This window comes from Cuculus canorus, chromosome 9 (genome assembly GCF_017976375.1).
Source record: "Cuculus canorus isolate bCucCan1 chromosome 9, bCucCan1.pri, whole genome shotgun sequence".
Taxonomy (NCBI): domain Eukaryota; kingdom Metazoa; phylum Chordata; class Aves; order Cuculiformes; family Cuculidae; genus Cuculus; species Cuculus canorus.
Genome location: NC_071409.1, coordinates 26432452 through 26459617, shown reverse-complemented (window position 1 = coordinate 26459617; position 27166 = coordinate 26432452). Strand labels below are relative to the sequence as shown.

General features: G+C 60.0%; 1 protein-coding gene across 26 annotated transcripts in view; it reads right to left on the bottom strand.

Moving 5' to 3' along the window:
* KIF1A (kinesin family member 1A) overlaps nucleotides 1-27166 on the bottom strand; it is a 44444-nt gene that overhangs the window by 16882 nt on the left and 396 nt on the right. For 4 of the 26 annotated variants that reach the window (XM_054074220.1, XM_054074221.1, XM_054074223.1 and 1 more), the window contains exons 2-27: nucleotides 21738-21889; nucleotides 17037-17113; nucleotides 16765-16944; nucleotides 16229-16294; nucleotides 15889-16067; nucleotides 15443-15554; nucleotides 15001-15078; nucleotides 14179-14244; nucleotides 13873-13890; nucleotides 13432-13507; nucleotides 13239-13317; nucleotides 12857-12999; nucleotides 12451-12477; nucleotides 11051-11259; nucleotides 10281-10360; nucleotides 9884-9959; nucleotides 7602-7681; nucleotides 7229-7335; nucleotides 6141-6224; nucleotides 5838-6018; nucleotides 5683-5755; nucleotides 5373-5466; nucleotides 5090-5238; nucleotides 4625-4803; nucleotides 4399-4536; nucleotides 3230-3490 (exon numbers count right to left, since the gene is read on the bottom strand). In XM_054074220.1, the coding sequence (XP_053930195.1) occupies nucleotides 3230-3490; nucleotides 4399-4536; nucleotides 4625-4803; nucleotides 5090-5238; nucleotides 5373-5466; nucleotides 5683-5755; nucleotides 5838-6018; nucleotides 6141-6224; nucleotides 7229-7335; nucleotides 7602-7681; nucleotides 9884-9959; nucleotides 10281-10360; nucleotides 11051-11259; nucleotides 12451-12477; nucleotides 12857-12999; nucleotides 13239-13317; nucleotides 13432-13507; nucleotides 13873-13890; nucleotides 14179-14244; nucleotides 15001-15078; nucleotides 15443-15554; nucleotides 15889-16067; nucleotides 16229-16294; nucleotides 16765-16944; nucleotides 17037-17113; nucleotides 21738-21843 (2918 nt within the window). In that variant the 5' untranslated portion in view covers nucleotides 21844-21889. The remainder of the gene's footprint in view (nucleotides 1-3229; nucleotides 3491-4398; nucleotides 4537-4624; nucleotides 4804-5089; nucleotides 5239-5372; nucleotides 5467-5682; nucleotides 5756-5837; nucleotides 6019-6140; nucleotides 6225-7228; nucleotides 7336-7601; nucleotides 7682-9883; nucleotides 9960-10280; nucleotides 10361-11050; nucleotides 11260-12450; nucleotides 12478-12856; nucleotides 13000-13238; nucleotides 13318-13431; nucleotides 13508-13872; nucleotides 13891-14178; nucleotides 14245-15000; nucleotides 15079-15442; nucleotides 15555-15888; nucleotides 16068-16228; nucleotides 16295-16764; nucleotides 16945-17036; nucleotides 17114-21737; nucleotides 21890-27166) is intronic. The other 22 variants (XM_054074233.1, XM_054074234.1, XM_054074235.1 and 19 more) reach the window with 9 other exon arrangements.

Below are 27166 nucleotides of genomic sequence, written 5' to 3'. Positions count from 1 at the left end.
GCGGGTCGGCAGGCGCAGGTGGCGTGGCGTGGCCGCCGGCGGCCGGGATCCGAGGTCACCGCTCACGGCGCGATCGCGGCGCTGCAAAGCAAAACTAAAGAGAAGGCAGCCAGGGCCAGCCGAGAGGGCGAGGGAGCGGGCAGCGGGCAGCGTGCCGCGGGCAGGCAGGCGGGGCGGCACCGCGAGCAGGCAGGGCTCGCGTACCTCTCCGGCTGTCACCTCGGAGGGGACAGGGAGCTGCGCTGGTGCCACTGTGAAGCTGGGAGGGAAGAGGACCTTCTCTGCAGAGGAGAGACGGAGAGGGCAGGAGGTGCTGTGCCACGACTTGGGGGTGGCTGCGGAGTCGCCGTGGCGGGGACAGGGGCAAGGCAGGAGGGAGGGGAGGGTGACGAGGGAGGAAGAGGCCAGCAGGAGTGAAGGAGGGGAGAGGAGGAGGTCCAGAAGCCTCCAGAGATGAACTTGCCAAGATGTCCTGGCCCCAGTTCTACCCACGGTGCCGCAGGATTGCTGGTGGCTGAGGTGGCCTCTGCCTGGCTGGGAGGGATGATGCAAGGGGTGGCTGGTGGCATCGGCGACGTGTGTCCCCCTGCCCCATCCCTTTGCGCACGTGGCTTCATGGTCCCTGGGCTTCTCCCTGTGGGCAAGGAAGGAGCTGCCTGCTCCCCATGTGGCAGCTCCGAACCTTCCTGCCATCCTCCACGGCGTCCAGTCGCCGATGCTACCGCAGCAAGGTGCCACGCTGGGGTTCAACGTGATGGCCACGGCTCTGCCAGGACCTCCTGCCAGGCCACAGCTCCCTTCTTCTCAAGTGTTTTGCCTCCTCTTGCTGCCTTCCTCAACCTCACCACCAGCCGGCTCACCATTCGATGGTCCTCACACTGGCGATGGCAGCATGCCATGTCCTCAGCGGTGACGGATCACCGCTGGCACCGAGCTCGCTGCTGAGCGCTGGAAACCCCTCCTGCCTGTGCAGCAGCCCTGCTTCTCGCAAGAGGGGCTGCGGATGCTCAGCACCCCTCCTCGGAGTGCCCACTGGTGTCTTGACACGCAGTGTCGTTGGGTGTCGTGGGGCAGGATTGGTGCCGGGGCCAGCCAGGACGCCTCTGCTTCGGGAGCCTCCCACGAGGCTGCATCTCCAGGTGGCTGATAGTGCCGCTCGCAACATCCCGCACTTGCAGGTGTCTTTGCCGACACAACAGCATCAAAAGTGCCTGGAGAACTCTTGCAGGAGGACCCAGCGCCACGCTTGCAGCCTGAGCCCCAAAGTCCAGAGGTTCTCACTGCTCTGGTGACTCCTATTGACCTCCAACCACTGTTGGGGCTTTTTCCATCCAAAGCATCTCCAAGGACTCACGTTGCGGAAGCAAAAGTGATGATTCCCCATCCCCGTCTCCTGCCAGGCCCATCTCACCCCATCTCTTCTTGGAGGCCACCAGGGACAAGTGGCCGGACCATGCAGGAACGGGGCAGAGCCCTGCGACCACAACATCTTGGAAGTTCAGGGATCCGGGTGCGCCTGCCTGCCCGAAATCGCAGGGTGATGAAGCCAGGGGGATGGAGAGGGGAGGAAAGAAGGGGAAGGAGCAGGGAGCGGGCGGGGAGGAGGGGGAGAAGTGTGTCACTAGAGGAAGGAGGGCAGGGACACTAACCACAAGATTGGTGAGGTGCAAAGATGGCATGCTCAGACCAAAGAAAAGCCTTTCCAAAGGAAGACAAAAGTGAAAAAACCCCAATTTTTGCTAAAGCTTTGGAGAGACAGAGCCAGCAGCTAAAAAACACCCAAAAAAACTAAATAAAAAAAATACCTAAAAGAAAAAAAAAAAAAGAAAGAAAGAAAGGAAAAAAAAATAAATCAAAGACAAGGATCCAATCATAAACCAATCCAAGCACACTTCACACGAAATGTGGCCGGCAGAGCTGCTGCACGGGGAGCCAAACCCAGGGCAGACTCCAAAGAAGTCGAAAGGCGCTGAGCTCCGGGGAATGAGCCCCCAGCACGGAGAAGGGCTGCTGCCGCGGGGCCTCGCTTGGGCTTTTGGAGGGGTCCCCAAGAGTTTTGGGGTCGTTTTTTTTCTGATGTTTTGTTTGTTTGGTTGTTTTATATAAGGAAAAAAGGAAAAAAAGAAAAAAAAAGGGGGGGAAGAACCCAGCTCTTTCGGTCTGAGGCTGCAGGACTCTTACCCCACCTCCACCCTCTCTGCCTGCACTGCTCCCCCTCCTCCCCACCTCACTGCCCGCGCCCTTCCCGGCCGGGAGAAGCCTGGCTTTGGCACCCTGAGGAAGAGGAGCTCCAGCTCCAGCTCTCAGGGCAGCCCCAGCAGGGGGAGGTTCACCAGCGTGAGCCCCTCTGGCTCCTGCCTGGGGCAGAAGCTCTGGGAGCAGCTCCCTCCAGGGACGTGCCTGCTTGGGAAAACCCCGGAGCAGAGGTGCCAGCACCGTATCCCAGTCTGGGGATGGGCAGATTGGGTTTGGTGGCCCAACCAGCCTGGCAGCACCTGGTGGGTTTCTCCAGGCCAAGGCTGATGGAACCCATGGAGGTCTCCTGGCCAACAGGTAGGAGAAATCAAAGCTTTCGGCCCCAGCTAGAGCCAAGCAGGAGTTGGATCCTGCACCCAGGTCCCCGCGACCTTGCTGAGCGTCTCCAGCAGGGATGACCCAAGCCAAATACTGGGTATGGGCTGCTTTCCATGGCGGAAAAGCTCCCCTGCCCAGCTCTCCCCTCGCTCCCCTCGGCTTCACCGCCTCAGCTGCCTGGGGACATCCAAGCCTCTGCATCTGGGGGGGCCCACGCTGACTGATGCAGATGGGACGGCCAAGCTGGTGTCAGACGCACGTGGGGCTTCCAAATGCCTGTGTGTCCCCAGCCCGCGGCACCACAGGGTGGCCCCAGGTGGGACGTGGCTCTCCCTGGGACTGAGACCCCTTCTTTGGCATCAGAGATGCAGCCGAGCTCCCCTTCTTGGGGGCTGCCCAAAGAGGGACCTGTCTAAGGGGTTTCTGATGGAGCTGGTGCCATCTACCCCCTTCTGCCAACACTGCCCCTCACGGCCCTACCTCGGTGGGCACCTCGCTGCCTCGCTGGGCGCCCCGGGCTCGGCAGCAATCCCAGCCGGCCGGTCACCCCCTGTGCCTCCAGGACGCTTTGGAGGTGGGAATCATGTCCGAAAGCAGTTCCCTCATGCGAAAGAGCTAGTTCCTTCCCGGCATGCTCTCCTAAAACCTCACCAACCTTCCTACTAAACTGAACAGGGGGGAGCGGTCGTAAAACGGATCCCGGCCATCACACAGCGGGCACTCCGGAAAGATGTCTTCCTCCAGGTCCTCCGCCTCCTCCTCCTCCTCCTCCTCCTGCCCCTGGTGCTGCTCGTCAGCAGGCTCGGTGATGTCGGAGTCGGGGTTCGAGAAGGTAGGGGAGGGGGTGAGATCAGCCATGCGCTCGCTCATGCATGTGTTGAAAAGAGGAGAGCTGTTGCAGCCAGAGATATCTGAACTAAGGTTAGTACAACAAGATAGAAGACAGGTTAACACCAGCTGTTCCAAACAGAGAGAGCAAGAACAGGAATTTTGCTTTTTTTTGGGGGGGGGAGGGGGGTTGTTAGTTTTTTTCTCAGTTGGGTTTTGGGGTGGGATTTGTTTCTGCTTAAACCAAGAGACGTTGGGAAATCAAGACCTGCCCGTCTGGTGCATCTCTAAAGAAGCCACCGACGGCCACGAAGGGCAGAGAACAGAGCAGCCCAAGGAACCGGTGGGGATCCCCCTCGCAGGCTTTGCAGCCACTGCGGGGATGGAGCGGGTGTCACAAGGCTCGCCGCCACCCCCACTGCCGGAGGGAATCTCTCCACGTGCCGCGGCACGGTGGGGGATGCCTCCGTGGCAGGGCTGGTTGGTTGGGCTGTTCTGCTCAGCCCCTGCTCCCCACCTCCACCAGGGCAGAGCCCTTCTTTGGGGTGGCCTGTCCTCATCGCCAGCACCGCACCCTTCCACCCAGCGCGTGGGAAGCACACAGAGACGCGTGGCACATACCAGACAGACAGATGCTCAGACACCACCACGTGCACACGGACGCGTGCCCACCAGGATGGACGTCATGAAGGCATGAGGTCTCAGCCTGCTCCCACCTCCCATCGGTGGCAAGCCAAGAGCCCGTGCCTCGCAGCGCTGGGTTCCGGCAGGCAGCGGCGGCGTTGCCACCGGCTCACAGGTCCCTCGGGGGCCCGGCAGCCAGTGTGGAGGAAAGCCAGACAAGATGGGCCCCGACCAGCACCAAGGGGACAACACGTCCTCCCGCGGTGTGGCCCCAGGAGACAAACGCCCTGCGCCCGGCAGAGCCGGCAGCGCTCCCTGCCGCAGGGCTGCCTGCGGGTCCCAGCTGCGCTTGGAAGGAGCCGAAGAGCTCACCTGCCCACCAGCCTGAACCAGGGGAAGCGGTCGTAGAAGGGATCTCCACCGGTCACCACATTATCGCAGTCCTCGATGACGCTAGAAGGCACTTCTGCTGCACGGTCATACATCTCACGCATCAGGTCGAGGCGTTGCCTGCGGGCAGAGGGGGACACAGCAGGCAGCGGTCAGAAAGTGAGCTGAGGCCGCTGAGCCCTCCCCGGCACCGGCATCCTTCACCCACCTCAGCTTCTCCAGGGTCCAATAGTGCGTTGCCCCGTTCTTCTGGTCCTGCACCTCTACAGCCACGATGGTCCTGGGGAACGGCCGCTTTTCCCGGTCTTTGGCGGCATCCGGAGGCAGCAGGTCAGGAGGGAGAGGTGAGTAGAGTGTGTCCGTGAGGAGCACAAACTGGAACTGGACCTGAAGAGGGGCAGAGGGGGACAGTGAGCTGCCTGGGAGGACAGTGGCCTCCAGGTAGTGCCTTTGGTGAGCCCCTCCTCAGTACTTCCCTGGCCACCCACAGCAAGTGTTCCAGGCCAGGTTGGATGGGGCTTGGAGCCCCTGATCCAGTGGGAGGTGTCCCTGCCCATGGCAGGGGTGGGACTGGATGGGCTTTGAGGTCCCTTCCAACTCAAACCACTCCATGATTCTATGATCTGTGGCCTCTTCCATGGGTGCCACAGTGAGAGGAGCCTCAGGCACCCACCTTCTTCTTCAGCTCCACGCTGATGGCGTTGGCTTCCTTGAGGAAGATGGCGTTGCCCCAGAGGAGGTCGCGGAGGGAGGTGAACTGGTACCACTTCCACTTCCTAAAGGCCCAGAGGGCCAGCTCGAACTCCCGCTCTGTCCACTGCACTGTGGGGACATGCAGGGACAGTCACCCCACTGCCAGAGGGAGGGCATAGAGTGGAAGTGTCCAGGGGACCTGCAGCCCACTCTTCTTCTATCCACAGAGGGCACCAAACCCTATGGTGGCACCCAGCCCTCACCTTCATCCTCAGGTTCTTCCTCTTCCTCGTTTGCCTCAGGGTAATACCTAGAGTCCATCTGCTTCTGCAGTGCCTCCAGTTTGCTCTCATAGTCCTGGGGGAAACAGGGAGAGGGATGATGCACAAGCTGTGACCTTCCTCCCTGCTCCCACAGAGCAGGAACCCAGCCTCCTTCCTCCTTTGGATCCATGTTTATTGGGACAACCCCAGGAACAACAGGATTGCCCTTTTAAGCCACCCCACGCAAACATCTGCCAGGACTCAGTCATGCCTGGGCAGCCTGAGCAGGAGCAGGGTCCTGACCACCTACCAGCCTCTGCTGCTCCAGAAGGTAGTTCGCCTCCTCCCGCTCCCTCCGGTACTGGTCCTCCAGTTCCTGGAGCCTGGGAGGAACAGGGAAGGAGAGGATGACCAGCCTGAAGCTGGATACCCATCTCCCTGTTGCCTCAGCCCCTGTGCCCTCACCGCTGCTCCATCTCCTGCTTCATGTCGATGCCCTGCTTCTCCAGCAGCTCTCTTTGGGCAAAAGCCCAGTCTACGGGCTCGGCTGGGGTCTCGGCGCACGGAGTCCGCTCCCGCTCCTGACGAGCCTGCTCGGGGTGGTTGAAGCGGAAGACATGGCTCTTCCCCATGATGATGCGGTTTCCTACAGGGATGCATGTGGGGAGGGGGGAAAGGACATGGGTTTCATGTGGGACAACCTGCAGAGCCCTCGTGGGATGGAGGGAGGTGGGTTAGAGCAGCAGCCGCGCTGGCGTGGGGACACACCTGAGCGCAGGATGCTGGGCTCTGTCACTTTTTTGCCGTTCACGTAGGTGTCGGCACCTTCACAGGGCTCCAGGGTCACGATTACTGCAGAGACGGTGGGAAGGGGAGAGAGGCAGTGAACGCAAATTATAGAATCATAAAATCATGGAATCATTAGTTTGGAGAAGACCTTTGAGATCATCGAGTCCGACCGTCCCTGTCCACTACTAAACTATCCCTGAGCACCTCACCCACCCATCTGTTAAACCCCTCCAGGGATGGGGACTCCACCACCTCCCTGCGCAGCCTCTGCCAGGGCCTGAGAACCCTTTTGGTGAAGAAATTTTTCCTGATGTCCAATCTGAACTTCCCCTGAAGCAGCTTAAGGCCATTCCTTCTTGTCCTCTCACCTGTCACTTGGGAGAAGAGACCAGCACCCACCTCTCTGCAACTTCCTTTGAGGCAGTTGTAGAGAGTGATAAGGTCTCCCCGCAGCCTCCTCTTCTCCAGGCTGAACAGGAGGTGGAAGCAGAGGCATAAATCCTGCATCTCTCACTCCACTGCTCCCGCAGCCTTGGAAAGGGAGCACCTCCCCAGCTGGCACCCCGGGCGCAGAGTAGGGGGACACCAGGGTAGCCACCAGCAGCACTCACACTTCAGGTGACCAATGGGGTTTGGCCAACCAACCTCATGTTAATCAGAGCAGTCCCAAAGACTAACAGCAGCTGAAGACTGGATGTGAGAGGAGAACAGAGCCTTCAGCCTCCTCGGACTCATTTCTAAAGGCCTTTCACCTCCAGGTTCCTCTTGGTTTGCAGGGTGGGCTTTGCTCTATGTTTTGGTCAAGGCAATTGTCTATGGTCTGCTCTTCCCTCCCACCCCGATTTCCCTGGTGTGCCTCTCCACAGCAGCGTCCACGTGCCTTGCACAAGCTTCCCTTCCAGCTAGGGGAGGGCCATAGCTTGCTCAGGAAGGATGGAGAAGCCACAGCCACCAGAAGAACCCCACTCATCTGAGCAGGGCATGACTCCTGGCTGGGGACAGATGCTGGGGACACACAGAGGGATGGGGGTCACCAGGGAGGTGGAGCCCTTCCAGACAAGACATACCTTCACCACTGGTTTTGGTGTCACTACGGAAAAGGCAGTGCTCTTCCTTAATGAAGTGGCCACTGAGAACGATGTCCTGCCTCTTCTCTGCATCTTCCCGGCCAACCCTGGGTGGGAGGGAAACACAGCTCAATCCTTCCTCAGAGCAGCCCCTCCCTGAGCCTCCCCCCAGAGTCATCCCCAGCGCTGACAGGAGCAGCTCTTGGTGCCCACCAGGACTAACGTCCCTAACGAGATTGCCAGGCCAATACATCTGTCCCACGTGGCTCTTTGGGGATGCCCTAGGAAGGGCATCCAGCCGGGGATGGCTGTCACCCCGCTGCGCAGCCGGGCAAGTCAGGCACTGACATCCTGGGCCACACCTGGCCCTCACCTTGTTATCCCATCCTTGATGTAGTAGAGAAGACACTCGGACATGAGCGGATCCTCGTTCAGGTTGACCAAGTGAGGTGTCTGGGAGAGACAAACAAAGAGTCACTCTGGTGTGCCCCATCTGCTGGGGCACTGAGGGGTGTACCCAAGGAAGGCAGGAACTCAGCAGCACCTCAGGCTTCCCCCCGCACATGGACAGGCTCTCCTGCCCCCCGTGGCTCCAGGATGATGTGATCAGGTAGGGACTTTTCAAGGGGACTGCAGAGAACTTTGCAGCTGGGGTAAGGATGACCTGTGTCCACGTGCCTCCATGCTTTCCTCCTCAAAGGACTGAGCTCCGGGCACCCTTCCCTTGGCTGCCTTTGAAAATTCATGCTGCAAAGAGGCCCAATGCAGAGCTGAACGCTTCCCATGGGGAGACCCTAGTACAGCTTGGTGTCTCCTGGGGTGGGACCCTGCTCGCTTGTGCTGCCACCGTAGCCCCCAGGTCTGCTGGAGATGGTGTAGTGAGCCGAGGCAGAAGCACGTCGCACGCAACGGCTGCTCTTGGAGGAGGGAAACACCCAACAGAGCAGGTCTGAGACCACAGGGTCAACCAAAAGTAGTGGAGACCTGAAGCCATATCTGAATTTCACTCCTTGATCTTCTTCCTAACAGTTCCCTCCTAGTACTTTCTTCCCCTGGGTCACAAACCACTTTGTTCTTGACGAGAGGGAAGCTTCTCCCTGGGCCACACACCTCTCTGACCACAGGTACCTGATTTCACCCCATCCCAAGCTGCTGTGGTTGCACCTTCAAGCAACAGGCAAAGTCCTGGAAGGATCAGTAGGTGAAGTTGTGAGTTTCCCAGAAATAAGTCTAGAGACTGTAAGAAACATCTTATCAGCCGTCTGCCACCCAGCATGCAGAGGTTTCCCTGTCACGACAAGCCCTGGCAGATAGGAGAGACACTCCAAACAGTGCAGGGGAACTGGAGGTCAAAGGAAAGGCAGGTTCTTCTCCATGGCTGGCAGGAATAAGCCGGCTGTAATGTTTAATCTCAGGCCCCTTTAGCAGACACATAGCCCCGGGGGTCTGAGACTCCTCCAGCTTGCGGTTTTGCTCCGGATATGCAAGGCAGCTCTACCTTCCACCGAGCTCCTTGGAGACGGAGCCACCCCCGCCATGGCATGCAGCAGGACAACAAAGTCCTGCCCCGCTTTGCCCTTAACAAAACGGGATTTTGCATGCCACCAATGCTAATTTTCCTCGGCAGCCACTGGAGAAGTCACAGGAATTTCTACCTGCCAGACAGCTGAAGAGCAAGGAGGGACCAAGACCACCACAGCAACATCGCGCCTCTAAGACCAACCTGCTTTGGGGAATAAACCCCCACAGTTTCTATACAAAGGTCTGGGGTCCTAACAGGCAGCAGCTGAGAGAAGAATGACAAACAAAGATGACGGTGGAGAAATTTGTCCAGGAGCCATGCCAAGGCACACAAGGAGAAGGTCCCAAAGCCTTGAGCACCCTGATCCAGTGGGGAGTGTCCCTGCCCATGGCAAGGGGTTGGAACCGGATGGGCTTTAAAGTCCTTTCCGACACAAACCATTCCATGATTCTATGATACGACTCTATGAAGTGTTCCCACCTGTGCTGGGGACATACGCACCTACTAAGACCTTTAGCCAAGCCAACCAGCATCAGCTGCCAGGGCAGCTCTCAGAGCACCCCTCGGTGTGGTGGCAAGGTTGAGTGAGTGTCCTACGGGCGCGTGCCGGCCCCTGGGCACCCCATGGTGCTCCACAGGCTTCCCGGGGTGGGGCCGTAAAGCAGCATCACTGCCGCTATGGGCATACACGCAAGCGAGGGGCAGCAACGAGCTGGAGCTTGGCAGGGTTCCTGGCACCAGACTCTCTGGGGCATGGCCAGGATTTGCTTCAAAAATATTTTCCAGGATGCAACAAGCAATCAAAAAGGATGGAATATTTCCGCACCCAGTTTCAGGGGCAGAAATAATCCAAAGTATGGATTTTTAGAGGTTGACACTGAAATCCAACCGCAGTGATTGATGGTGAAGCCCCACCTGAACAGAGCCACCATCCAGACAATGTGGGCTGCATGTTTACCCGCGTGTTTCTACTGGTGTTGGTATACATCAACGTCTACACTGGGATCTCCCCCGAGGGTTGCAGAGCCAAGAAAAACCTAGTGAAATATTTGGGGCTGGATGACGGAGACAGGGCAAGTTGGATGGGAACCTGCGGGTTTACAAATCAGGAAGAAAGGATAAGATGTCCCTACCTTTTTAGGTGAGAAAACACCCAAGGTGCCTCCATCCTCCCTCATGGCCACCCCCATTTCAGCCAGCAAAGCTTCCCTGAAGGAGCAAGGGAAAGAAGATCCTGTCAAAACCCCATGAGCCACTGGAGCCAGCGCCAGACAGGCCCAGGATGAGGCCTGAGCACACAGGTTTGCCCCATGATTCGCCGCCGTAGGGCTTCCTTCAGCCCTCTCCATGCCTCAGGAAGGTTTCTCCAAGACCACCTCTGTGCAGGCTAATGTGGTGGGCACTGAGGGGTCTGTCCAGTGTGAGGCTGGACGGTCAAACTGCCCGGCTGCCCCAGGAACTGAAGTGCTGCAGGCAAAGTGACTCGGGAACCCCACCCCATCCCATCCCATCGCACCCCAACGCACTCACCTCTCCATCCGGATTGCTTCTGTCCTTCGCAGCTTCTCCTCCCACGTCTCATTCAGCTCTGCAATGATCTTCTCTGTTTCCTGAGGAGTGTGGAGTCAGCAGGGGGTTAATGTGTCCTACAGCGAGCAGACCTGCCTGCTCTGCCAGCCGCTGCCCAGCACACTGCTGTGGGACACTGGTCCCAGCTTCAGGCTGGCTTGGACATGGCAGCATTTCACCCACCCACATCTTCCCATCAGCCTCTTCTTCAAAGAGCAAGGCACAAAGGATCAGCCTCTCCATCCCCTTGCTACCAGCCCACTGCTGCGCCACGCTGAGCTGAGTGCACCCATCCTGAGCTGGGGGCACCCATCCTGAGCTAGGAGAGCCCATCCTGAACTGGGAGAGCCCATCCTGAACTGGGAGCCCCCATCCAGAGCTGGGGGCACCCATCCAGAGCTGGGGGCACCCATCCAGACCTGGGAGCACCCATCCTGAGCTGCAGGCACCCATCCAGATCTGGGAGAACTCATCCTGAGCTGGGAGAACCCATCCTACAGGGCAAAGGCAACAGTCACCAGGTGGACCCTACCACACCAAACCTCCACCCTCCAGCAGCCCAGAGTACTGGGCAGCTCTGGATTTTTCCAGCCTGCGAGAGTGCATCTGAGCATTGTTTCCCATGAGCATCACCCATAATGGGTTTCCAGAAAACACCAATTCCCCTCTGAAAGCCTCCGTGCAAGAGCGTTGAGCTGAGCCCTCCGTCCTGCCAGGTGCCAATCTCTTACCTTGAGCCTTTCGATCGCCTCTTCGCTACCCGGAGCAAACATGATGCGCTCATGGAGGCTGGCGACGGAGGCGGCGCGGCTGGACAAGGCGGACAGGGAGGAAGAGGGGCTGATGCCCGCGATGGCGTTGGTCACTGTGGAGAGATTGTCATGGCGGTGACTCAGCTCTGCCCCTCTAGCATCATTATTGTTCTCAAAGTCGGACACATCTACGGGTGGGGAAGGAGGGATGGGCCAGGGAAAGACACACGGATAGGAAAAAAGAGAGAAAGATAGAGACAAGAAAAGCTGTTGGGAAAAGAAAAAGAGTGCCCAGGTGCGGCGAGCAGAAAGGCAGGAATTACAAAGAAAAGGCACAGGCGGCAGCACAGCGGCGCAGGCAGCAGCAGGACAAGGGCGCGTGCATCTCTCCCCCAGCCCAGGCAGCCCCCCAGGAGCACGGGGCTGGTTTGGGAAGCAGCTGTGGGAACGGCCCTAGAGCCTTCCTGGATGCTCTTTTTGCAACAGCACATCCTGCAGCCATCAGGTCTGGGCTCAGCTGTCGTCCCCAAGAGCGTGCTGCTGCCCCTGGCGCCATTCCCCACCAACACCGCCCGGGTGGTTTTCCCTGCCTGGCTGCCCCAGATTAGCTGGATTTGGGGGGCAGAGAATGAGAAGGGAAAGGGAGGAGAGATGGAAGCCTCCCACCCTACAAAGGGGCCAGGGGACGGAGCAGGAGGAGCCGTGGCATCCCCTCGCCAGCAAAGGCAAGCCCCTGGGCTGCTGGAGCAGCGCCTTGGCCAGGGCAGCCAAGGAGCAAAGGAGGGCAGGGTGGCAACATGCCCTTCCAGACACTTGCCTGCCACACCTTGAGCATCAGCTGCCACCGACGGTGCAGCAAAGGGACTCAGGTCCCAGAGATGCTCCTCCAGAGGCTTGGTGTGCCGTGCCGGAGGCGGGCAGGGCACAGCTCAGTGGGTGGAAGTTTAGTCACCCATCACCTGCACCCCGGGGAGCCGAGCCGGGGCCCCAAATCCACAGGCAAAACCTCCCGGCTGTCAGCACTCACCCCTCCCTCCGGAGAGCCAGCCCGCCCCAGTGTCCCGCTCCGGCTGCCATGAGCCCCAGTGCCAGCAGAAGCAGCAGCAGTGACGGGAAACATCGTGACAGCATGGGGAAAGGAGTCCCTGCGGGACCGGGCTCTTGGCACGGCGGATGGAGAGGACGCTGGTCCCTCCAAGCACTCTGCTGAGCCCAAGCGTTGGCTGCGACTCTGCCACCGTCCCCTTTGGCAGCTCCCTGGCCGCCAGGCAAGCTGGGGCGGCTGCCGGAGCCCTTCCCCATGCTGCACGGGTGCCCCTGGGCGCAGCCTCCCCAAAGCCAGGAAGCAACAGAGAGTACCAGTGATGGGGAATACACACATTTGGATCCTCCCGCAGCAGGATGGGCTAAGAGAGAGAGAAAGGGCAGGGAGCGGGGGTGAGACAGAGAACAGAACAAGAGTGGGTTCATCTCAGTAGGATTCCCAACAGCACACGGAGGAGAGGATACAGGTGGGCACCTCAGACAGGCACGGGATGCTGAAGATGGGAAGGGAGGGGAAGAAGGAGAGGTCTACTGGGTGTAAAGCAGCTTCTCCTGCTTACAGGAGTAGGCTGGGGATTGCGAACCCACACGCAGGGGCTCACTGGAGGCGTCGTGACCACACTTTGGCAGCGTGATGCCATCACGCGGCCAGCCGAGCAGGACACAGGGCATGTGCAGGGCCACCAGCCCCGCGGGCAGGGGGGATTCCAGCCCGGCTGGAGAGCACCGGGCGGTACCTACTGTCAATGATGTCCCCGAGGCCCTGGGCGTAGAGAAGGTCCCGCAGGCGTGCCACTTCATCCTTCAGCTCTCGGATGAGCTTGTTGTTGGGGTCCTCATTGATGACGGCGTTGCAGCGGATCTGCTTGGCACGGTCGGCGTACCTAGGGACAGGCAGACCCTCCAGCTGCTGGGTAAGCGGGATTGCTGCCGAGCCCCACCAGCAAGCGATCCTTTGGAGGATCCCAGCGCCCACGACAACCCTTTGGCCTCTTGTCTGAGGTTGCATGGTCCCCCCGCAACGCCTCCCCCGGCAGGGATGCCACAGAGCTGAGGCAGGTGTGGGTAGTGCCTCGGTTTCAAAGAGCGACCCTCCTCGCCCACTGCAGGACCTTCTTCCTACCTGAGGGTGCTGAGGGTCTCATCGTAGTTGATGTCGGCGGGGCTGAGAGCAGCAACCATGGCTGTCCTGGAGTTGCCCCCTACCCAGAGAGATACATTTGCACCGGGGAGTTGGTGGCCCCCACGGCAGCTGTCCCCCTCTGCTCAGTGGCCATCCCCACCGCTGAGCCCGCAGCCCCCACCCATGTCCTCACCCAGGTTCTCCCGCAGCAGCCAGGTCAGCACCGAGTCCCGGTAGGGGATGAAATCCGTCTTCTTCTTCTTTTTGTTCTGAGGGATGGAAAGCGGAGGGAAGGGCTGTCAGGCTGCCTACTCTCTCCAAAGGGGAGAGAGCTGGTCCCCAGCCACGGGGACTCGGAGGAGGATGGCTCTGCCCAGCCACCGTGATCTCAAGCAGCTCCACAGGTCCTGCCCGTGAAACGCCGGGCTGGGGCTGGGCTGGTGGTTAAAGCCAGGAATTGAAATCCACAGGAGGAGGAGGGGGGGGATGAGGATGCTCAGGGCTCTGCCAGGCCCAAGGAGAAGTGCGGCTTAGTTCTCAGCAGAGCCTCACCCCCAAACCACCCTGCAACCCGTTCCCACCCACCTGCACTAAAAACCAAGCCCCTCTTCCCCAGTCCAGCCAGGACACCTACCTTGTTCGGCCCCGAATCCTGCAAAGAAAGCAGAGACTGTTTCAGTGAGCTGCTCCCCTCCTCCCTACCCACCACAGCTCCAAGTTTGGGTGTCCCCCAAGCAGAGAGAGGTGTAGAAGGCATGGAGGTCCCCATGGAGATGGCCCCTTCACCAGCCCAGTTCATCCCAGCCCCACGGAGAGCTCGGGATGTATCTGCCCACCCTTTGGAGCCAGGATGCTCCGTACCTCGGAGCTGAGTCCATCCCTGCTGATCTGAGCCCATTCCCCCGTGGTGCCACCACTCATCTGCGCCTCAGCTACCTACCATTTCGGCCAGGGCAGAGATGACTTTCCCCAGCGTGGTCAAGGACTTGTTGATGTTTGCTCCTTCCTGGTGAAGAGAGGAAAAATCCAAATGCTCAGCCCCCATTTCAGAGTGGTGCTATAGCCCAGCGCCCCGGGAGGATGAGCAAGTCCCAGTACAGGGTGAGCAAAGAGCAGCTGGTCTTACTGGGTAACCAGCACCTCCCAGCTCGACTCACGGACCCTGGTGGAATTGGTCCTGAGCAGCTTTCAAACAAAACCCCATCAAGGGTTTTGGCAGCATAGTGGGCAAGGAATCACAGAATGACCCGAGATAGAAGGTACCCACAAGACTCATCGAGTCCAACTCCTGTCCCTGCACAGGACACCCCAATATTCACACTGTGGGGCTGAGGGCGTTGGCCAAACGCTTCTGGAATATTGTCAGGCTCGACACTGTGACTGCTTTCCCGGGAGCTGTTCCAGTGCTCCACCACCTTCTGCGGGAAGAACCTTCTCCTAACGTCCAACCTAACCCAATGGCATCTTCCTGCCGTTCCCTTGGGTCCTATCATTGGTCACCAGAGACAAGAGCTCAGCGCCTGCTGCTCCTCCTCCCGTTGTGAGGAAGCTGCAAACTGTGATGAGGTCTCCTCTCAGTCTCTTCTTCTCCAGGCTGAACAGACCAAGTGACTTCAGCTGCCCCTCATTACGGTTTCCCCTCTAAACCCTTCACCAGAGCAAAGGAAGGAACCAGGCAAGGAAAGAAGATGCCAGAGCTGGGGCCGAGGGGGCAGGAGGCGGCCTCTCTGCAGGCAGAAGGGGACCTCACACCAGCTCTCACCTTTAGTCTTGTGCCCTTTGCGCCAGTGGAGTCGGCTCGCTCGCTCCCTGCCAGGTCCACCAAGCTGATTTTGCTGACCTGCAGGCAGAGATGAAGCTGTCGGCCCCAGCACAGAGCCATGGAGGGAGCAGAGACCCCTTGCGAGGTGCCCCGGCTCTGGAGGCAGAGGTGGGCTCTGTGGGGGTCATCCTTGCCAGGATTTGGCCAGGAGCAGGGCTAACATCCTTGAAGGCAAGGCTGGAAGGCACCAGCTGCCCAAAATCCTGCCCAGGGAACAGTCCCCTCAGGGACCGCGAGCCCAGCGGGTGCCTGGGACCGATATCCATTCTCTTCCAACCCTCCATCAAGTTGCACCATCTCATCCCAAGTGCTGTCCACAGCACACGAAGCCCTCCCCAGGTCCACGCGGGTTCCCCCGAGTCCCCCCAGGCTCCGCTGTCACCTTCTCAGTGGTGATGTCTGTCTCGGCATCGTGTCGCTTCTGTGTGAAGATGATGTTGAAGACAGCGTGGGAACGGCTGCTGGTCTCGTTCATGTTAGTGGCAGCCACCGTGCTGTGGGGAGAGGAGGACAGGGAGGTGTGACACTGGGCAGGGGACACTGGAGCAGCTGGCACTGGGGCCAGGGCTCATTTCAGGGCAAGGTACATGATGGGAAGGCAACTCTGGAGTACGGGAGAGGACTCCGGGAGGAGAGGAGCATAACTTCAGGCTTTCTCCTGCTGGCTCCAGGGCGTTTTGAAAGCACGAGGGAGATAAGGTGAAAATAAGTGGGGGGACTGCCACCTCTGGAGCAGCCAGACCAGCAAAGCAAGGGAGTTAAGCAGGACCCTCTGGAGATGTCTGCAAACTCTCCAAACCCCAGCCACCTTCTACTTCCTCAACTCACCGGGCCTTGTTCCCAGAGTCCATGAGGTCCTGGATGTCATTGTAGGAGGTGACGGCCAGCTTGGAAAGGTCCTCAACATATGGGCCCATAAGGGGGTGCTCCCTCACCCGCAGGTTCCCCTTGTTCTTGGGGTTCAGGAGGTCCCTCACCCGCTCACAGTATATCTCCATGTAGCTCACCTATAGCAGAGGGCATGGGAAGGGCTAGTGGCCGGCAGGACATGGCCCTGCCCACCCTACACCCAGGGGTGGGATCCCCAAAGAGGGGTTTGCACACCAGCATGGCTTGCAGAGCCAAACAGGAGGCTGGGGCCGGACTAGGCAGGCAAAACCGTACCTACCTCCACAGAGTAGGACATGTTGTCATTTGTTGTGTCATTGATGCGGGAGAAGAGGTCTTCACACAGCTGCGGAGAGAAGAGCCAGGCTGCTCAGTCCCCAACCAGAAGGATGCTCCTGCCAGGGGGTGCCCAAGCCACAGGAATTTCTATCTTCCCACCCCAAAATCAGAGGCCCTGAGTGGTGGAATGGCTTCTAGGGAGCTGGCAGGACCCTCGCTGCTGATATGGGGTCTTAGCATCCCCATAGCCCCCCTGGTGCACTGCTGGGCCAGAATGCAACAGCTCTTGGCAAGCACGGCTGGTGGAACCTCACTGCTTGGACTACTGCTGCTCACAATAACCACTCTTGTGTGGCTGGACTGTAATTCATCTGGTTTTGGAGGCGTCTGGTGTGACCCTCCTTGTCCCTCTGGTAGAGCCGTGCCACGGCAGGGCTGTAGTAGACCTCGGGAAAAGCTAGACCCGCTCTTGACCTGCTGTTCCTAAGGGCATCTCGCTGGGACCAGCGGAACAAGCAGGTTTTCACCAGGTGGTACCTGTGGGATGATGCCTTGCTGGTCTTTCTCCTGCTTCCCCATCATGGTGTAAGATTTTCCGGCACCCGTCTGCCCGTAGGCGAAGATGCAGACGTTATAGCCTTCAAAGGCGTGCTGCAGCATCTCCTCGCCGATGTCCCGGTACACTTGCTTCTGAGATGCATAGTTGATGTCTGCAGGCTGCAGGGAGAAGATATTCATCACAGAGGTCCTCCTGCCTCTCCCAAGCCCAACCCAGTGCTCCAGACAGGCTCAGACCTTCCGCCACTTACCGTGGTGTGGGACCAGTAGGAATAGTCAAAGCTGAAGCTTTTTGGTGTCTCTTTGGGCTGCTTTGGGTTCAGGATAGCTACGAGCAAACACATGGGGACATTTTTTACTGTGAGCCCGGTACAGGGTGCCCAGAGCAGTGGTGGCTGCCCCATCCCTGGAGGGGTTCCAGGCCAGGTTGGATGGGGCTTGGAGCCCCTGATCCAGTGGGAGGTGTCCCTGCCCACGCCAGGGGGTGGTATTACAGGATGTTTAAGGTCCCTTCCAATTCAAACCATTCTATGATGACATCGTGAGGGCAGAAGGGTGATGGGCTTCAGTCCAAAACCACCCTGGGAAGTGGAACGAGGATCCTCCAGCTCCGCAGACAGGTCCAGAGCCCCCAGACACAAACGGTCCCAGCAGAGGAGGCGGGTGCCATGGGCAGCAGAGCCTGCACCAGCCCGGGGAGCGGGGCAGAACCTTGCCAAACATCCTGCTGGGCACCACATGGGGGAAACGGCTCTTTCCCGCTCCAGCACTCACCCCTGGGAGCTCAGAACCGGCACTGGCACAGGAGGACCACAGTTTTCCTTCACCCCACAGCTTAGGGGGCATGCCCAAAGCCACACGTGTTCGTGCTGTGGGGTGGGAGCAGCCGTGACCCCTCCAGCTCCTGCCTCTCCTCCCCTGTGCTCTCTTTTGGGTACCCAGGCCCGGCAGAGTGATTAATGCCTCGTGTTACCCTGCCAGCAGAAACAAGAGTCTGCTTTTTCCCATCTCCTGCTGAAAAGGATGTTGCCATGGAAATTGGAGACTGCATCACTTCTCTTCCTCGCTTGCTGAGGGTTTTTTTGCCCCCTATAGAGCATTTACGACGGGGTTTTTTTTCTGAAACAACAGATGCGTCAGAAGAAACCCAAACTGGCACAGTGATCATGAGATCCAGCAGCCACCAGCCGGGTGAGGCGACATTGAAATGACCTTGTGTGCAGCACAGCTCCCCTGCTCACAGCCCCCAGCTGCTCCCGGCCACCGCCGCGGACGATGGGGACGTCCAGCACCAAGGCTGATGGTGCTCCACTCAGCCCCAAACTGTCCTGCCCAGGCTCACGTCTTCTCGGGATCCACGGTGCGTCCTTCCCAAGCAGCTCCAGGCTCGGAGCAGCCTGCTCGCCATGCGGTCAGATGCCCCGATGCTCGGTGTTAGGATGGGAAGAGTTAGATTAGATACGAGGAAGAAATTCTTCACAATGAAGATGGGGAGGCTCTGGCCCAGGGTGCCCAGAGCAGGGGTGGCTGCCCCATCCCTGGAGGGGTTCCAGGCCAGGTTGGATGGGGCTTGGAGCCCCTGATCCAGTGGGAGGTGTCCCTGCCCATGGCAGGGGTGGCACTGGATGGGCTTCCAACCCAAACCACTCTGTGCTTCTATGACTGTCTTCTGTTCCAAGTTCCTCCTCCACTGCCACGACAGATTCACTCCAGGAGGGATCCACCACTTCTGGCCTGAGAGCAGCGAGGCAGGCAGGGGGAGGGTGGGAAGCAGGGGCAGATCCAGCCCCGACTGCAAAACCGCAGCTCAGCGCCACTCAGATGCCCCTCGCTGCGGGCAGGAGCCCGGGAGGCGCTGGCTCCCTGCCTGCCGGCTGGAGGAAGCGTGACTCAGATGCTCCAGATGCCTCCAGCATCCCGGGCAGACTCATGACCAAAGCCCGAGCTGCTGTCTCAGGAGAAAGGGCTGGGAAGTGACATCTCCGTAGCAACTGCCCATCCTGCAGCTGCAAACAGGGACCTGGAGGTCCCTGCTGAGATCCAGACCAAAGCGGCACCAGGACTTTCTAAGGCAGCCACGAGCCCTCCTCGCCCCTGTCAGCACTGCGCTGGGGGGCTGAGGGGGTGTGGGGGCCATGCAAGAAGTCAGGTGGAACATCTCCCAAAGCTCCTGCGGTTCCCCTGCCCTCCTGGTTCTTGGCTCGGGTCTGTCTCTGCCCTGCGGAGGTGGAGCAAATAGGAGCATCACCCCCAATAAATGAGAGCAGCGGGGGCGAAAGCAGGAGCGAGCAGGATGGGGCCACACGAGGCGGCTGTTCTGCATCCCGGTGCCAGCCCACGCTGGGCACGGGGCGGAGGAGCAGCCGGGGACGGCACCGAGTGGCTCCGGGCGTCCCAGCTGCAGCTGCCCAGCTGGCCTGGCCGGCCAGAGACTGGGATCACTGGGACACGGGCGCAGAAGGAAGCGCGCTAGAAGCAATGGGTTTCCCGTCTCTGAGCTGAAACGTTCCTCCCATACTCCTTTCGTTCCCATTTATTTGCCCCCGCGTGCCTGGGTGCTGCTGATGTTGTTTTTTCCTCTCCTGTGATCAGGCATCCAAGGGCTTTTGCAAAGCTGCTGCGAAAGATTCCTGCTCTGGCCAAAGGGGATTAAAAGGTGGTGAAAGGGGTGGGATACAGACAAGAGGAAGAGGAGGAAAACACAGAGATGACCCTCATCTTCGCCCTGAAGAGCCAGCAGCAGGGCAGAGCGCAGCGAGAGGGCAAGCGCTGAGCAGGATAAAACCCAAGACCCACAGGAGACAAAATAATCACAGCATTTTAAAGCCCGCGGAAGCAAAGCTCCGGCCAAAGAATATTAATGGCCTTGCGGGATTAAAGCCGGGGTCCCTTCCTTGCCATCCCAGTGGAAGCTGCCAGGAGAGGGGCCGGGGGTGCCCAGGCTGGTACCCACGGCCCCGTAGAGGGGGGGACGCCGTGGGGACAAAGTGGCAGTGCTGGTGGGCGGTGAGACAGGGGCACGGCAGCAATAAGTTCGGGAGGGGTAAAGGATGGCAGAGAAGGGTTGACTCCTTCCTGCCCCAGTCCCTGCTGCCCTGCCTGGGGTTTAATGGATTAAAACCTGCCCCGCCCTGGTACGTACAGGGCTCTCTGCAAATAATCCCAGGAACTTGTTCTTACCCCCCCAAATACGTTCATTTATGGCTCAAGGGAGACCTCAGAGCAGCTTCCAGCACTGAAAGGGGCTCCAGGAAAGCTGGGGAGGGGCTCCGGATCAGGGAGGGCAGGGATGGGATGAGGGGAACGTTCTTCAGCTGCAAGAGGGGAGATGGAGATGAGATCTTAGGGACAAATTCTTCACGCTGAGGGTGGGGAGGCCCTGGCCCAGGGTGCCCAGAGCAGTGGTGGCTGCCCCATCCCTGGAGGGGTTCCAGGCCAGGTTGGATGGGGCTTGGAGCCCCTGATCCAGTGGGAGGTGTCCCTGCCCATGGCAGGGGGTGGGAATGGATGGGCTTTGTGGTCCCTTCCAACCCAAACCATTCTACGATTCTATGACTCTCGGCAAGGAGCCGGGGGGCTGAGCCAGCCCCACTTTGCGGTGGGGAACAACCAGTACTACTGGCATCCTCCTGCCTCCCCCTCCCCGGCCAGAGCAGCAGGAACCAGAGCCCACTGGCGCCTGCCCCCCAGCCCCCAGACCGAGGGGATTAGCAGAGGGTTTGTCCATTCATGGAGAAAAACCTCGCTGTCAGCACAGGGCTGGCCCCTACGCCTGCCCACAGCCCTCCCGGCGCAGGCAGGGGGACAGGGGCACGGCCAGGGGGGTTGCAAACAGGGCGCAGGGGCGTCACTGGGCAAACACGGCCGCGGTGGAGGATGCCCGATGCCCTTGACCTTATCTGGGGCACGGCAGGTCGCTCCCACCCATCAGAGGCAGAAGAGATGCGGGTCTGGGCACACGCGCAGCTCCTGCTGGACCAGAAAGCCTCACCAGGAGGGGAGCAGCTCTGCACCCCGTGTGGATGGAGCATCCCTACACAACCGAGCGGGGAGACCCCACCTAGGAGGCCAGAGACCAGCAGATGCTGCCCCACAGACCCCCGCATTCCTGCTGCCCTGGCCTGGGGGGACTGGGGAACTCGGTAGGGTGACAGAGCCCCCCCTGCACCTTTGGGTGCCCCCCTCTCCCTCTCGCTAGGGTTGTCATGGCAGCACCACGGAGGTGGTGGCTGGCGCCGATGTTTCACCCACCACTGCCGGTGACGCAGGAAGCCCCGAGCAGGCACGCAGGGAGGGAGGGAGTTATTTTAGACATGGTCCCATCTGGAGGCTTCCAGAGCTAAAGAGAAGGGATTTGGCCACCTTCCCCACCATGCACTTCCAGCAGACATTGTTTAAGGAGAGGTGAATGCCAGATGGGCTTCTGATGGGACTGATGGCCCCTCTCCAAGCACACCCTTCCCGTGGCAGAGCCCACTCCCCACTCCAAGCGCTGCAGAAGCAGGGATGGCTCCTGGCACTGCAGCCCCGGGCAGTGTCAGCAGTGTGTGGCTTCTACCCTTTGGCAGGCGGCCGTGGGCTGGGCACCCTCGGCCCCACATCAGCGCACTGGCATTTCCAGGCTTTTCTGATTCGCCCTCCCCCTTCACCCTGGGGGGAGGATGCTGTCCCGTTCGGTACCATGGAAACCCAAGGGCTCGGTGCCACCAACACCCAAGGGCTCGGTGCCATATACACCCCACCACTGCCTGTTCAGCACAACGATGGTTTTTCCCCGACAGAAGGTGACTTTCCCCACCTCCCCATTCCCTCCTCCAAGTGATCCCAGGTGCTGTGGGCACCAGAGATCCTGGCATCGCAGTGCCCGCTGCTGTGGCCAAGCCACGCGTTCTTCTCTCCGGGCAGCCCCCAAAGCCTTCCCACGCCCCTCTGCCCTCAACACGGGCACTCACTCGTGGTGCTTCCTGACATCTGGATAATGCATTTTGATTCCCGGCTCATCTCCCGGGAGTTGAAGGGCCGGACTCGCACTGCCACCTTCACGGATGCTCCTGCCATCGCGCCGGCTGGAGGTGGGTCCTGTTAGTGGGGATCAGGGACTGTCCTGCAAGGAGGGAAGAAAAGGGAGTGAGGAAAGCTTGCATCCCGATCCCCATCTTACAGCTGCGTCAGAAAAATGAATGGAAAGCCTCGTGCAACGAAACCTCCTGGGAACGCTGGTTTGCCTCTACCTGAAAGACGACATTTTGCTTCACTGCCCAATCTGACTGCCTTTTTCCTCTCCCTTGTATCTGGGATTCAGTCGCGGGGGACATCCCTACCCTTACCCCAGGGCAGCACCCAGCGCCCCCATCACCCTGCAGCATCACCCGGTGGGTGCTCACAGCAGGGTACAGGGCCACGTAGGCACCGTCAACACCCATCTGATCGCCGAGGGGTGGGTTTTCCAGCCCAGGGTGTCAACGGCACCGAGCAGGTGGCCTCTCACTGCAAGCAAACCCGCAGTCCCCTGCCCATCACCCGAGCCTCCTGCCTCGTCCTCCTGCCTCCGCTCCAGCCCCAGCAGAGCGGGGACTGGGCAGCAGGGCCAGGTGGAGGAGGGGAGGAAAACCATGGCATTAGCGTCAAGAAAGGAGGCGGCCGTGGAACAACCGCTGGTATTTGCCTCCCATTCAGCTCACGGCAACAGCAGAAGCGCGGCGTCAGCAGGAGCAGCGTCAGCCAGCGAGCCAGTGGCCAGCACTGAAACTCCCAGCTCCCGATCATTTTTCCACTCCTTTGGCTACTAAATTATTAATCACAAACCTCACGAGATGGAACAAACAACTCTCTTAGTGTCTCCCAGAGAAGCTGCTCAACTCAGCACTGGTGTCCAGGCTCCCAGCAGCCTCCCACCAGTTCAGCCTCACTGACATTGGCCAGAAAAGGATGCTGGGCTCCTTCCTTTGACCCCTGGGACCTTCGAGCTGCTCTCTGGGCTCCCCAGGTAGAGCCTTCCAGTGGAGGAGGAGCTCAGCATCCCAGGCATGGGCAGGGCATGCCTGCTTTTAGGACTCCTGCAAGAGCATTTCCAAATCTCCGGGGGCTGGTTGAGCCTGGTCCCTGCCAGCGGGATGCTCATGCTGGGATGGAAGGAGACGAGGAGCGAGCAATGGCACAGCTCCGGTTACACAGACCATGACCTGAAGGAAGTGGAGCAGCAAGGATGGGTCCTCAACATGAGATACGTTTTCTCACAGTGGAAATGAAAAACACAGATGAATTTGTGGAAAAGGAGGAATAAAAAAAAAAGGAGAAAAAAATAAATCCACGGAATGGAAAGCATCCCAAGAGAAAGGGGATGGCTTTAAAACTAACCGAGGTTTGACAGCTCCGGTTTCATTTCCCAAAGCGGTGGGAGGAAAAACCAATGTATGCTCTTCCCAAAGGCAGGTATATTCATGGCGCAGTGGAAAACGTTGTGGCCAGAAAGTATTATAAGCTCAACATTGTCTTTCAAAACAGCTTCGCCCGTTTTAAAAGCAAGCCTGCTTCCCTGGCAGCAGCAGAACAAATCCCCTCCCATTAGAGTTCCAAACACTTCTCTCACAGACCGCTGCGATGGCTCCGGAGCTCCCGCTGTGCTCCGTCAGCAATCACACCCTTCAATCCCACCAGCTCCAGAGTCCAAGCACTTGGTCTCAGCCTTCTTGAGCACGGATAATTTTAAGCAGGTGCCACATTCCAAAGGGCCTCTGCACACCCCCCCTCGGCCACTGCCTCACACAGAGGAGAAAGGACAAATTAAACAACTCCCTGCCAAAAAAAGTTGTTTTTCCCATGAAACAATGGGATATATTCGCAGGTGGAAGGGCTGCATCCCCATGACGCTGTCAGCTCGAGCTGCTCTGCTGCAGCGAGTCCAGAGGAGGCCACGGAGATCATCCGAGGGCTGGAGCAGCTCTGCTGTGAGGAACGGCTGAGAGAGGTGGGGTTGTTCAGCCTGGAGAGGAGAAGGCTGTGGGGAGACCTTAGAGCAGCTTCCAGTGCTGAAAGGGGCTCCAGGAAAGCTGGGGAGGGGCTCTGGATCAGGGAGGGCAGGGATAGGGTGAAGGGAATGGTTTTGAGCTGACAGAGGGGAGATGGGGATGAGATCTTGAGATGTTTTGCTGTGAGGGTGGGGAGGTCCTGGCCCAGGGTGCCCAGAGCAGTGGTGGCTGCCCCATCCCTGGAGGGGTTCCAGGCCAGGTTGGATGGGGCTTGGAGCCCCTGATCCAGTGGGAGGGGTCCCTGCCCATGGCAGGGGTGGGACTGGATGGGCTTTGAGGTCCCTTCCAACCCAAACCATTCCATGATCTGCTGCTGGATTAAACCCCACGGAGCACCCAACAACTGCCTGTGTCAAACGCTTCCCTCTGCTCCTCCGCAGCCAGGACACTTCTCTCCGCGCTGCTTTGCAGTCTCTCCAAGTCCCTGTGCTATGAAGGGACGGGCAGGTCCCCAGGCTCCCTCATTGGCACAGCCCTCAGAGGAGCCACCAGCACAGCACACCCAGCAGAGACCCCACCAGCTCTGGGACTCACCACGGGCAACTTCCAATGCTGACCTTGGTCTCTGCATCACTGCCATCCCAATGCTCTCCAGCCCTATCACTTCTGACCAAGAAGCTCTGGTTTCTCCTTCATCCTACTTTTCTGGGCGCCCCGTCTTGCCGCGTGCCCTCCATCGGTGGCTCCTTGCCCTTCTCTGCTGGCTGTGCCCACTCAGCCCCACGCCAGTAGCCCCCAGCCCACCCTTGCTCGCCATGAGACACCTCCTCCTCACCAGCAGGACCTCTCCTCTCTCCCTGCCACCCCGATGCCCACCCCCTGGCGTATTCCCAGCAAAGCCATCGGGCTCACCTAGCCCAGCGGTGCAGGTTCCTCTCCCTGCCAGCATTCCCTGCTGCAGAGCCACCGGCTCGGCTCCATTTTCTCTCTCCATCCATTTCCTTCAGCCTCCTCGGTCAGCAACGCGCCACGTCCCTCTCGAGACCCACCTCTGCCGCAGCAGCACAAGGCCCCTGGGCAGCCGGAGCATCCTTGCACAACCAGTTGAGGAGACCCCTTTGGGGAGCCCCTTGCCCAGCTCCTTCCCCCCGACTCTTACTCTCCCAGCTGGGCCACGGGGAGGAATTCAGCCCGTGGGAGGAATCCAGCCCACGTAACGTGGCAGCGTGACAGCCCGCAGCGGCATCGCTGCCCGCAGGGGCTCAGCATCCCTCAGGGAGAGGGGACGCCGCAGCTCTCAGGGCAGCGGCAGGAGGTCCCCCAGGGCAGGAGGGTGACTCCAGCCCAGCCAGCTCGTTCTGCCTGGGGACAACCAGGCAGCCACTGCCTGTTTAATCCGCCATCGAGAGAAATTCAATAAGCCGTTATCAGCCTTTCGCTGGGAGCGAGCCAGCACAGCGGCCACACGCCCCGCTCCCTCCCTGCAGCCACCCCCCCCACATAAAGGAGGCAGTAGAGGGGGGCAGAAGAATACTTGGGGCCACGGGGCTGGGGGTGACATCCAAACTTACCCCCCAACTCTGTAGGGCAGCTCGTTCCCCTCATTCGGCACAGCCTGCCAGGGCCTGCCCATCCCTACCAGCCCTGGGTGATGAGCGAAAGGCCTAGAGAGCGGTGATTAACTGGATCAGCTGAGATTAATTGGGCAGAGATTAGCTAACGAGTGCTCTCTTAAGTCTGAGGGCTACCGAGTGACAGCCCTCCTGCCGCCATTGGGAGGTGACCGGTGGGGTGGGGAGCGTTGTCCCCAGGTGCCACTCGCAGCAAACCTTAGGGGTTGACGTCCCCCTGGGTGCCGAGCGATGCCACCCCGGGGCCGTGCGGCCGGGATGCCTCATTCCCCATGCCCGGAGCGGGGCAGGGGCTGCCACACCAGGGCCATGGGCACCTCCAGCGGATGACGAGCAGCCTGTGCAAAGGAAAATCCCAGGCGGGTTTCTCCTTTTGTCTCCACGCATCCCCACATCCCCGCGATGGCGAGGGCGGGTTGGAACTGGATGAGCTTTAAGGTCCTTTGCAACCCAAACCATCCCATGATTCCCCAATCTGGTTGCGCCTCCCGAGCCATGGGGCTCAGCTGCCGATGGGCTTCGTTGAAATGAGCCCTGCACCCGTCGTTGGGGTCTCCAGCTCCATGTGGGACCGTGAGACCCGGCTGTCCCCCTGGGGACGTGGGGGACAGCAGGGGACCCTGGGGGCAGCTGGCCGGGATGACGCAGCACCGCAGGAGCACGGCGGCTGCTCCCTGCTCGCCTCCCGCCCCGCGCTGGGCAAGGTGCCGTGACGGTGCAGTTTTCCCTGGAGCAGCACCTGCGGGTGGGGAAGCAGCCTGGAGGACACCCCAGGGCAGGGGCAGGTGCCCCTCCACCCCCAGCTTGAAATCCACCCCCCTCAGCATCGCCAGTGCCATCCTGCCCTGTGCCTCCTCGCCTCCTGCCCAGCCCAGGGTGGGATGCCGCTTCAAGGCAGTGTTTGCAGCTCCCTGAGGATTCCAATGCGGATTATATCTGCAGGAGCAAATTTAAGGCCGTGGATGAGGAGTTTGGCTTGAGGATGAGGGGTTTTGCTCGCCGCCAGCCAGCCCTGCTGCAAAGGCGACACCTCACGCTCCATCACCTGCTCTCTCCATCCTCTCTTCTGCATGCAAGAACTTGGAGAGGGGAAAAGCCACATGGAAAAAGGCAATGAGCTCAGGCAGCAGGGGGGACACAGGGACAACCAGGTTGTGACCTGGTCCCAGGGTTTGGGGGGGTCCAGCACCAGCCACAGGCAGGGAAGAGGGGGATGGTGGCAGCGTCGGTGCCAGCGCCAGCAGCCACCTCCCAGACAAAATGGAGGTCAGCGGCAGCGTGGGGGGACGGCAGAGCCCACCACACCCCGGCCGTGCCCTGGTGGGTTCTGCTGTCCCCTCTCGTGCCACCCAAGCCGGGGGCCAAGGGGCTGCTCCCTGCACTGGGGCATGGGAGGGTGGTTGTGGGGTGACAAGGGGGATGCTCGGCTGGCTCCTTGTCCTCCCCAGAGCCCCTCGCCCGGGGGACTGCACGGTCTGGAGGGGAAAGAAGAGGAATCCAGTGGGGCAGCCGCAGGGCTGCTGCTTGGCAGCCAGGGTGGCCGAGCGTGGGGGTCTGCACCGCCCCCTCCTCCAGCCCCGCGGTGACACGGCAGCTCTGGCCCCGCAGGCACAAGGTCAGCCGCAGCGGCTCGTCCTTGGGGGGCAAGAGGAGCCCCGGCTTTGCAGCACCCGGGGCGAAGAGCCGCAGCCGGGGGCACCCGCCGCGCCACCGTTGACTCTGAAGCGGAATGATGGCGCACGATGGCTCAGCTTCGTGCCCAACGCCACCATCCCCGGCGCG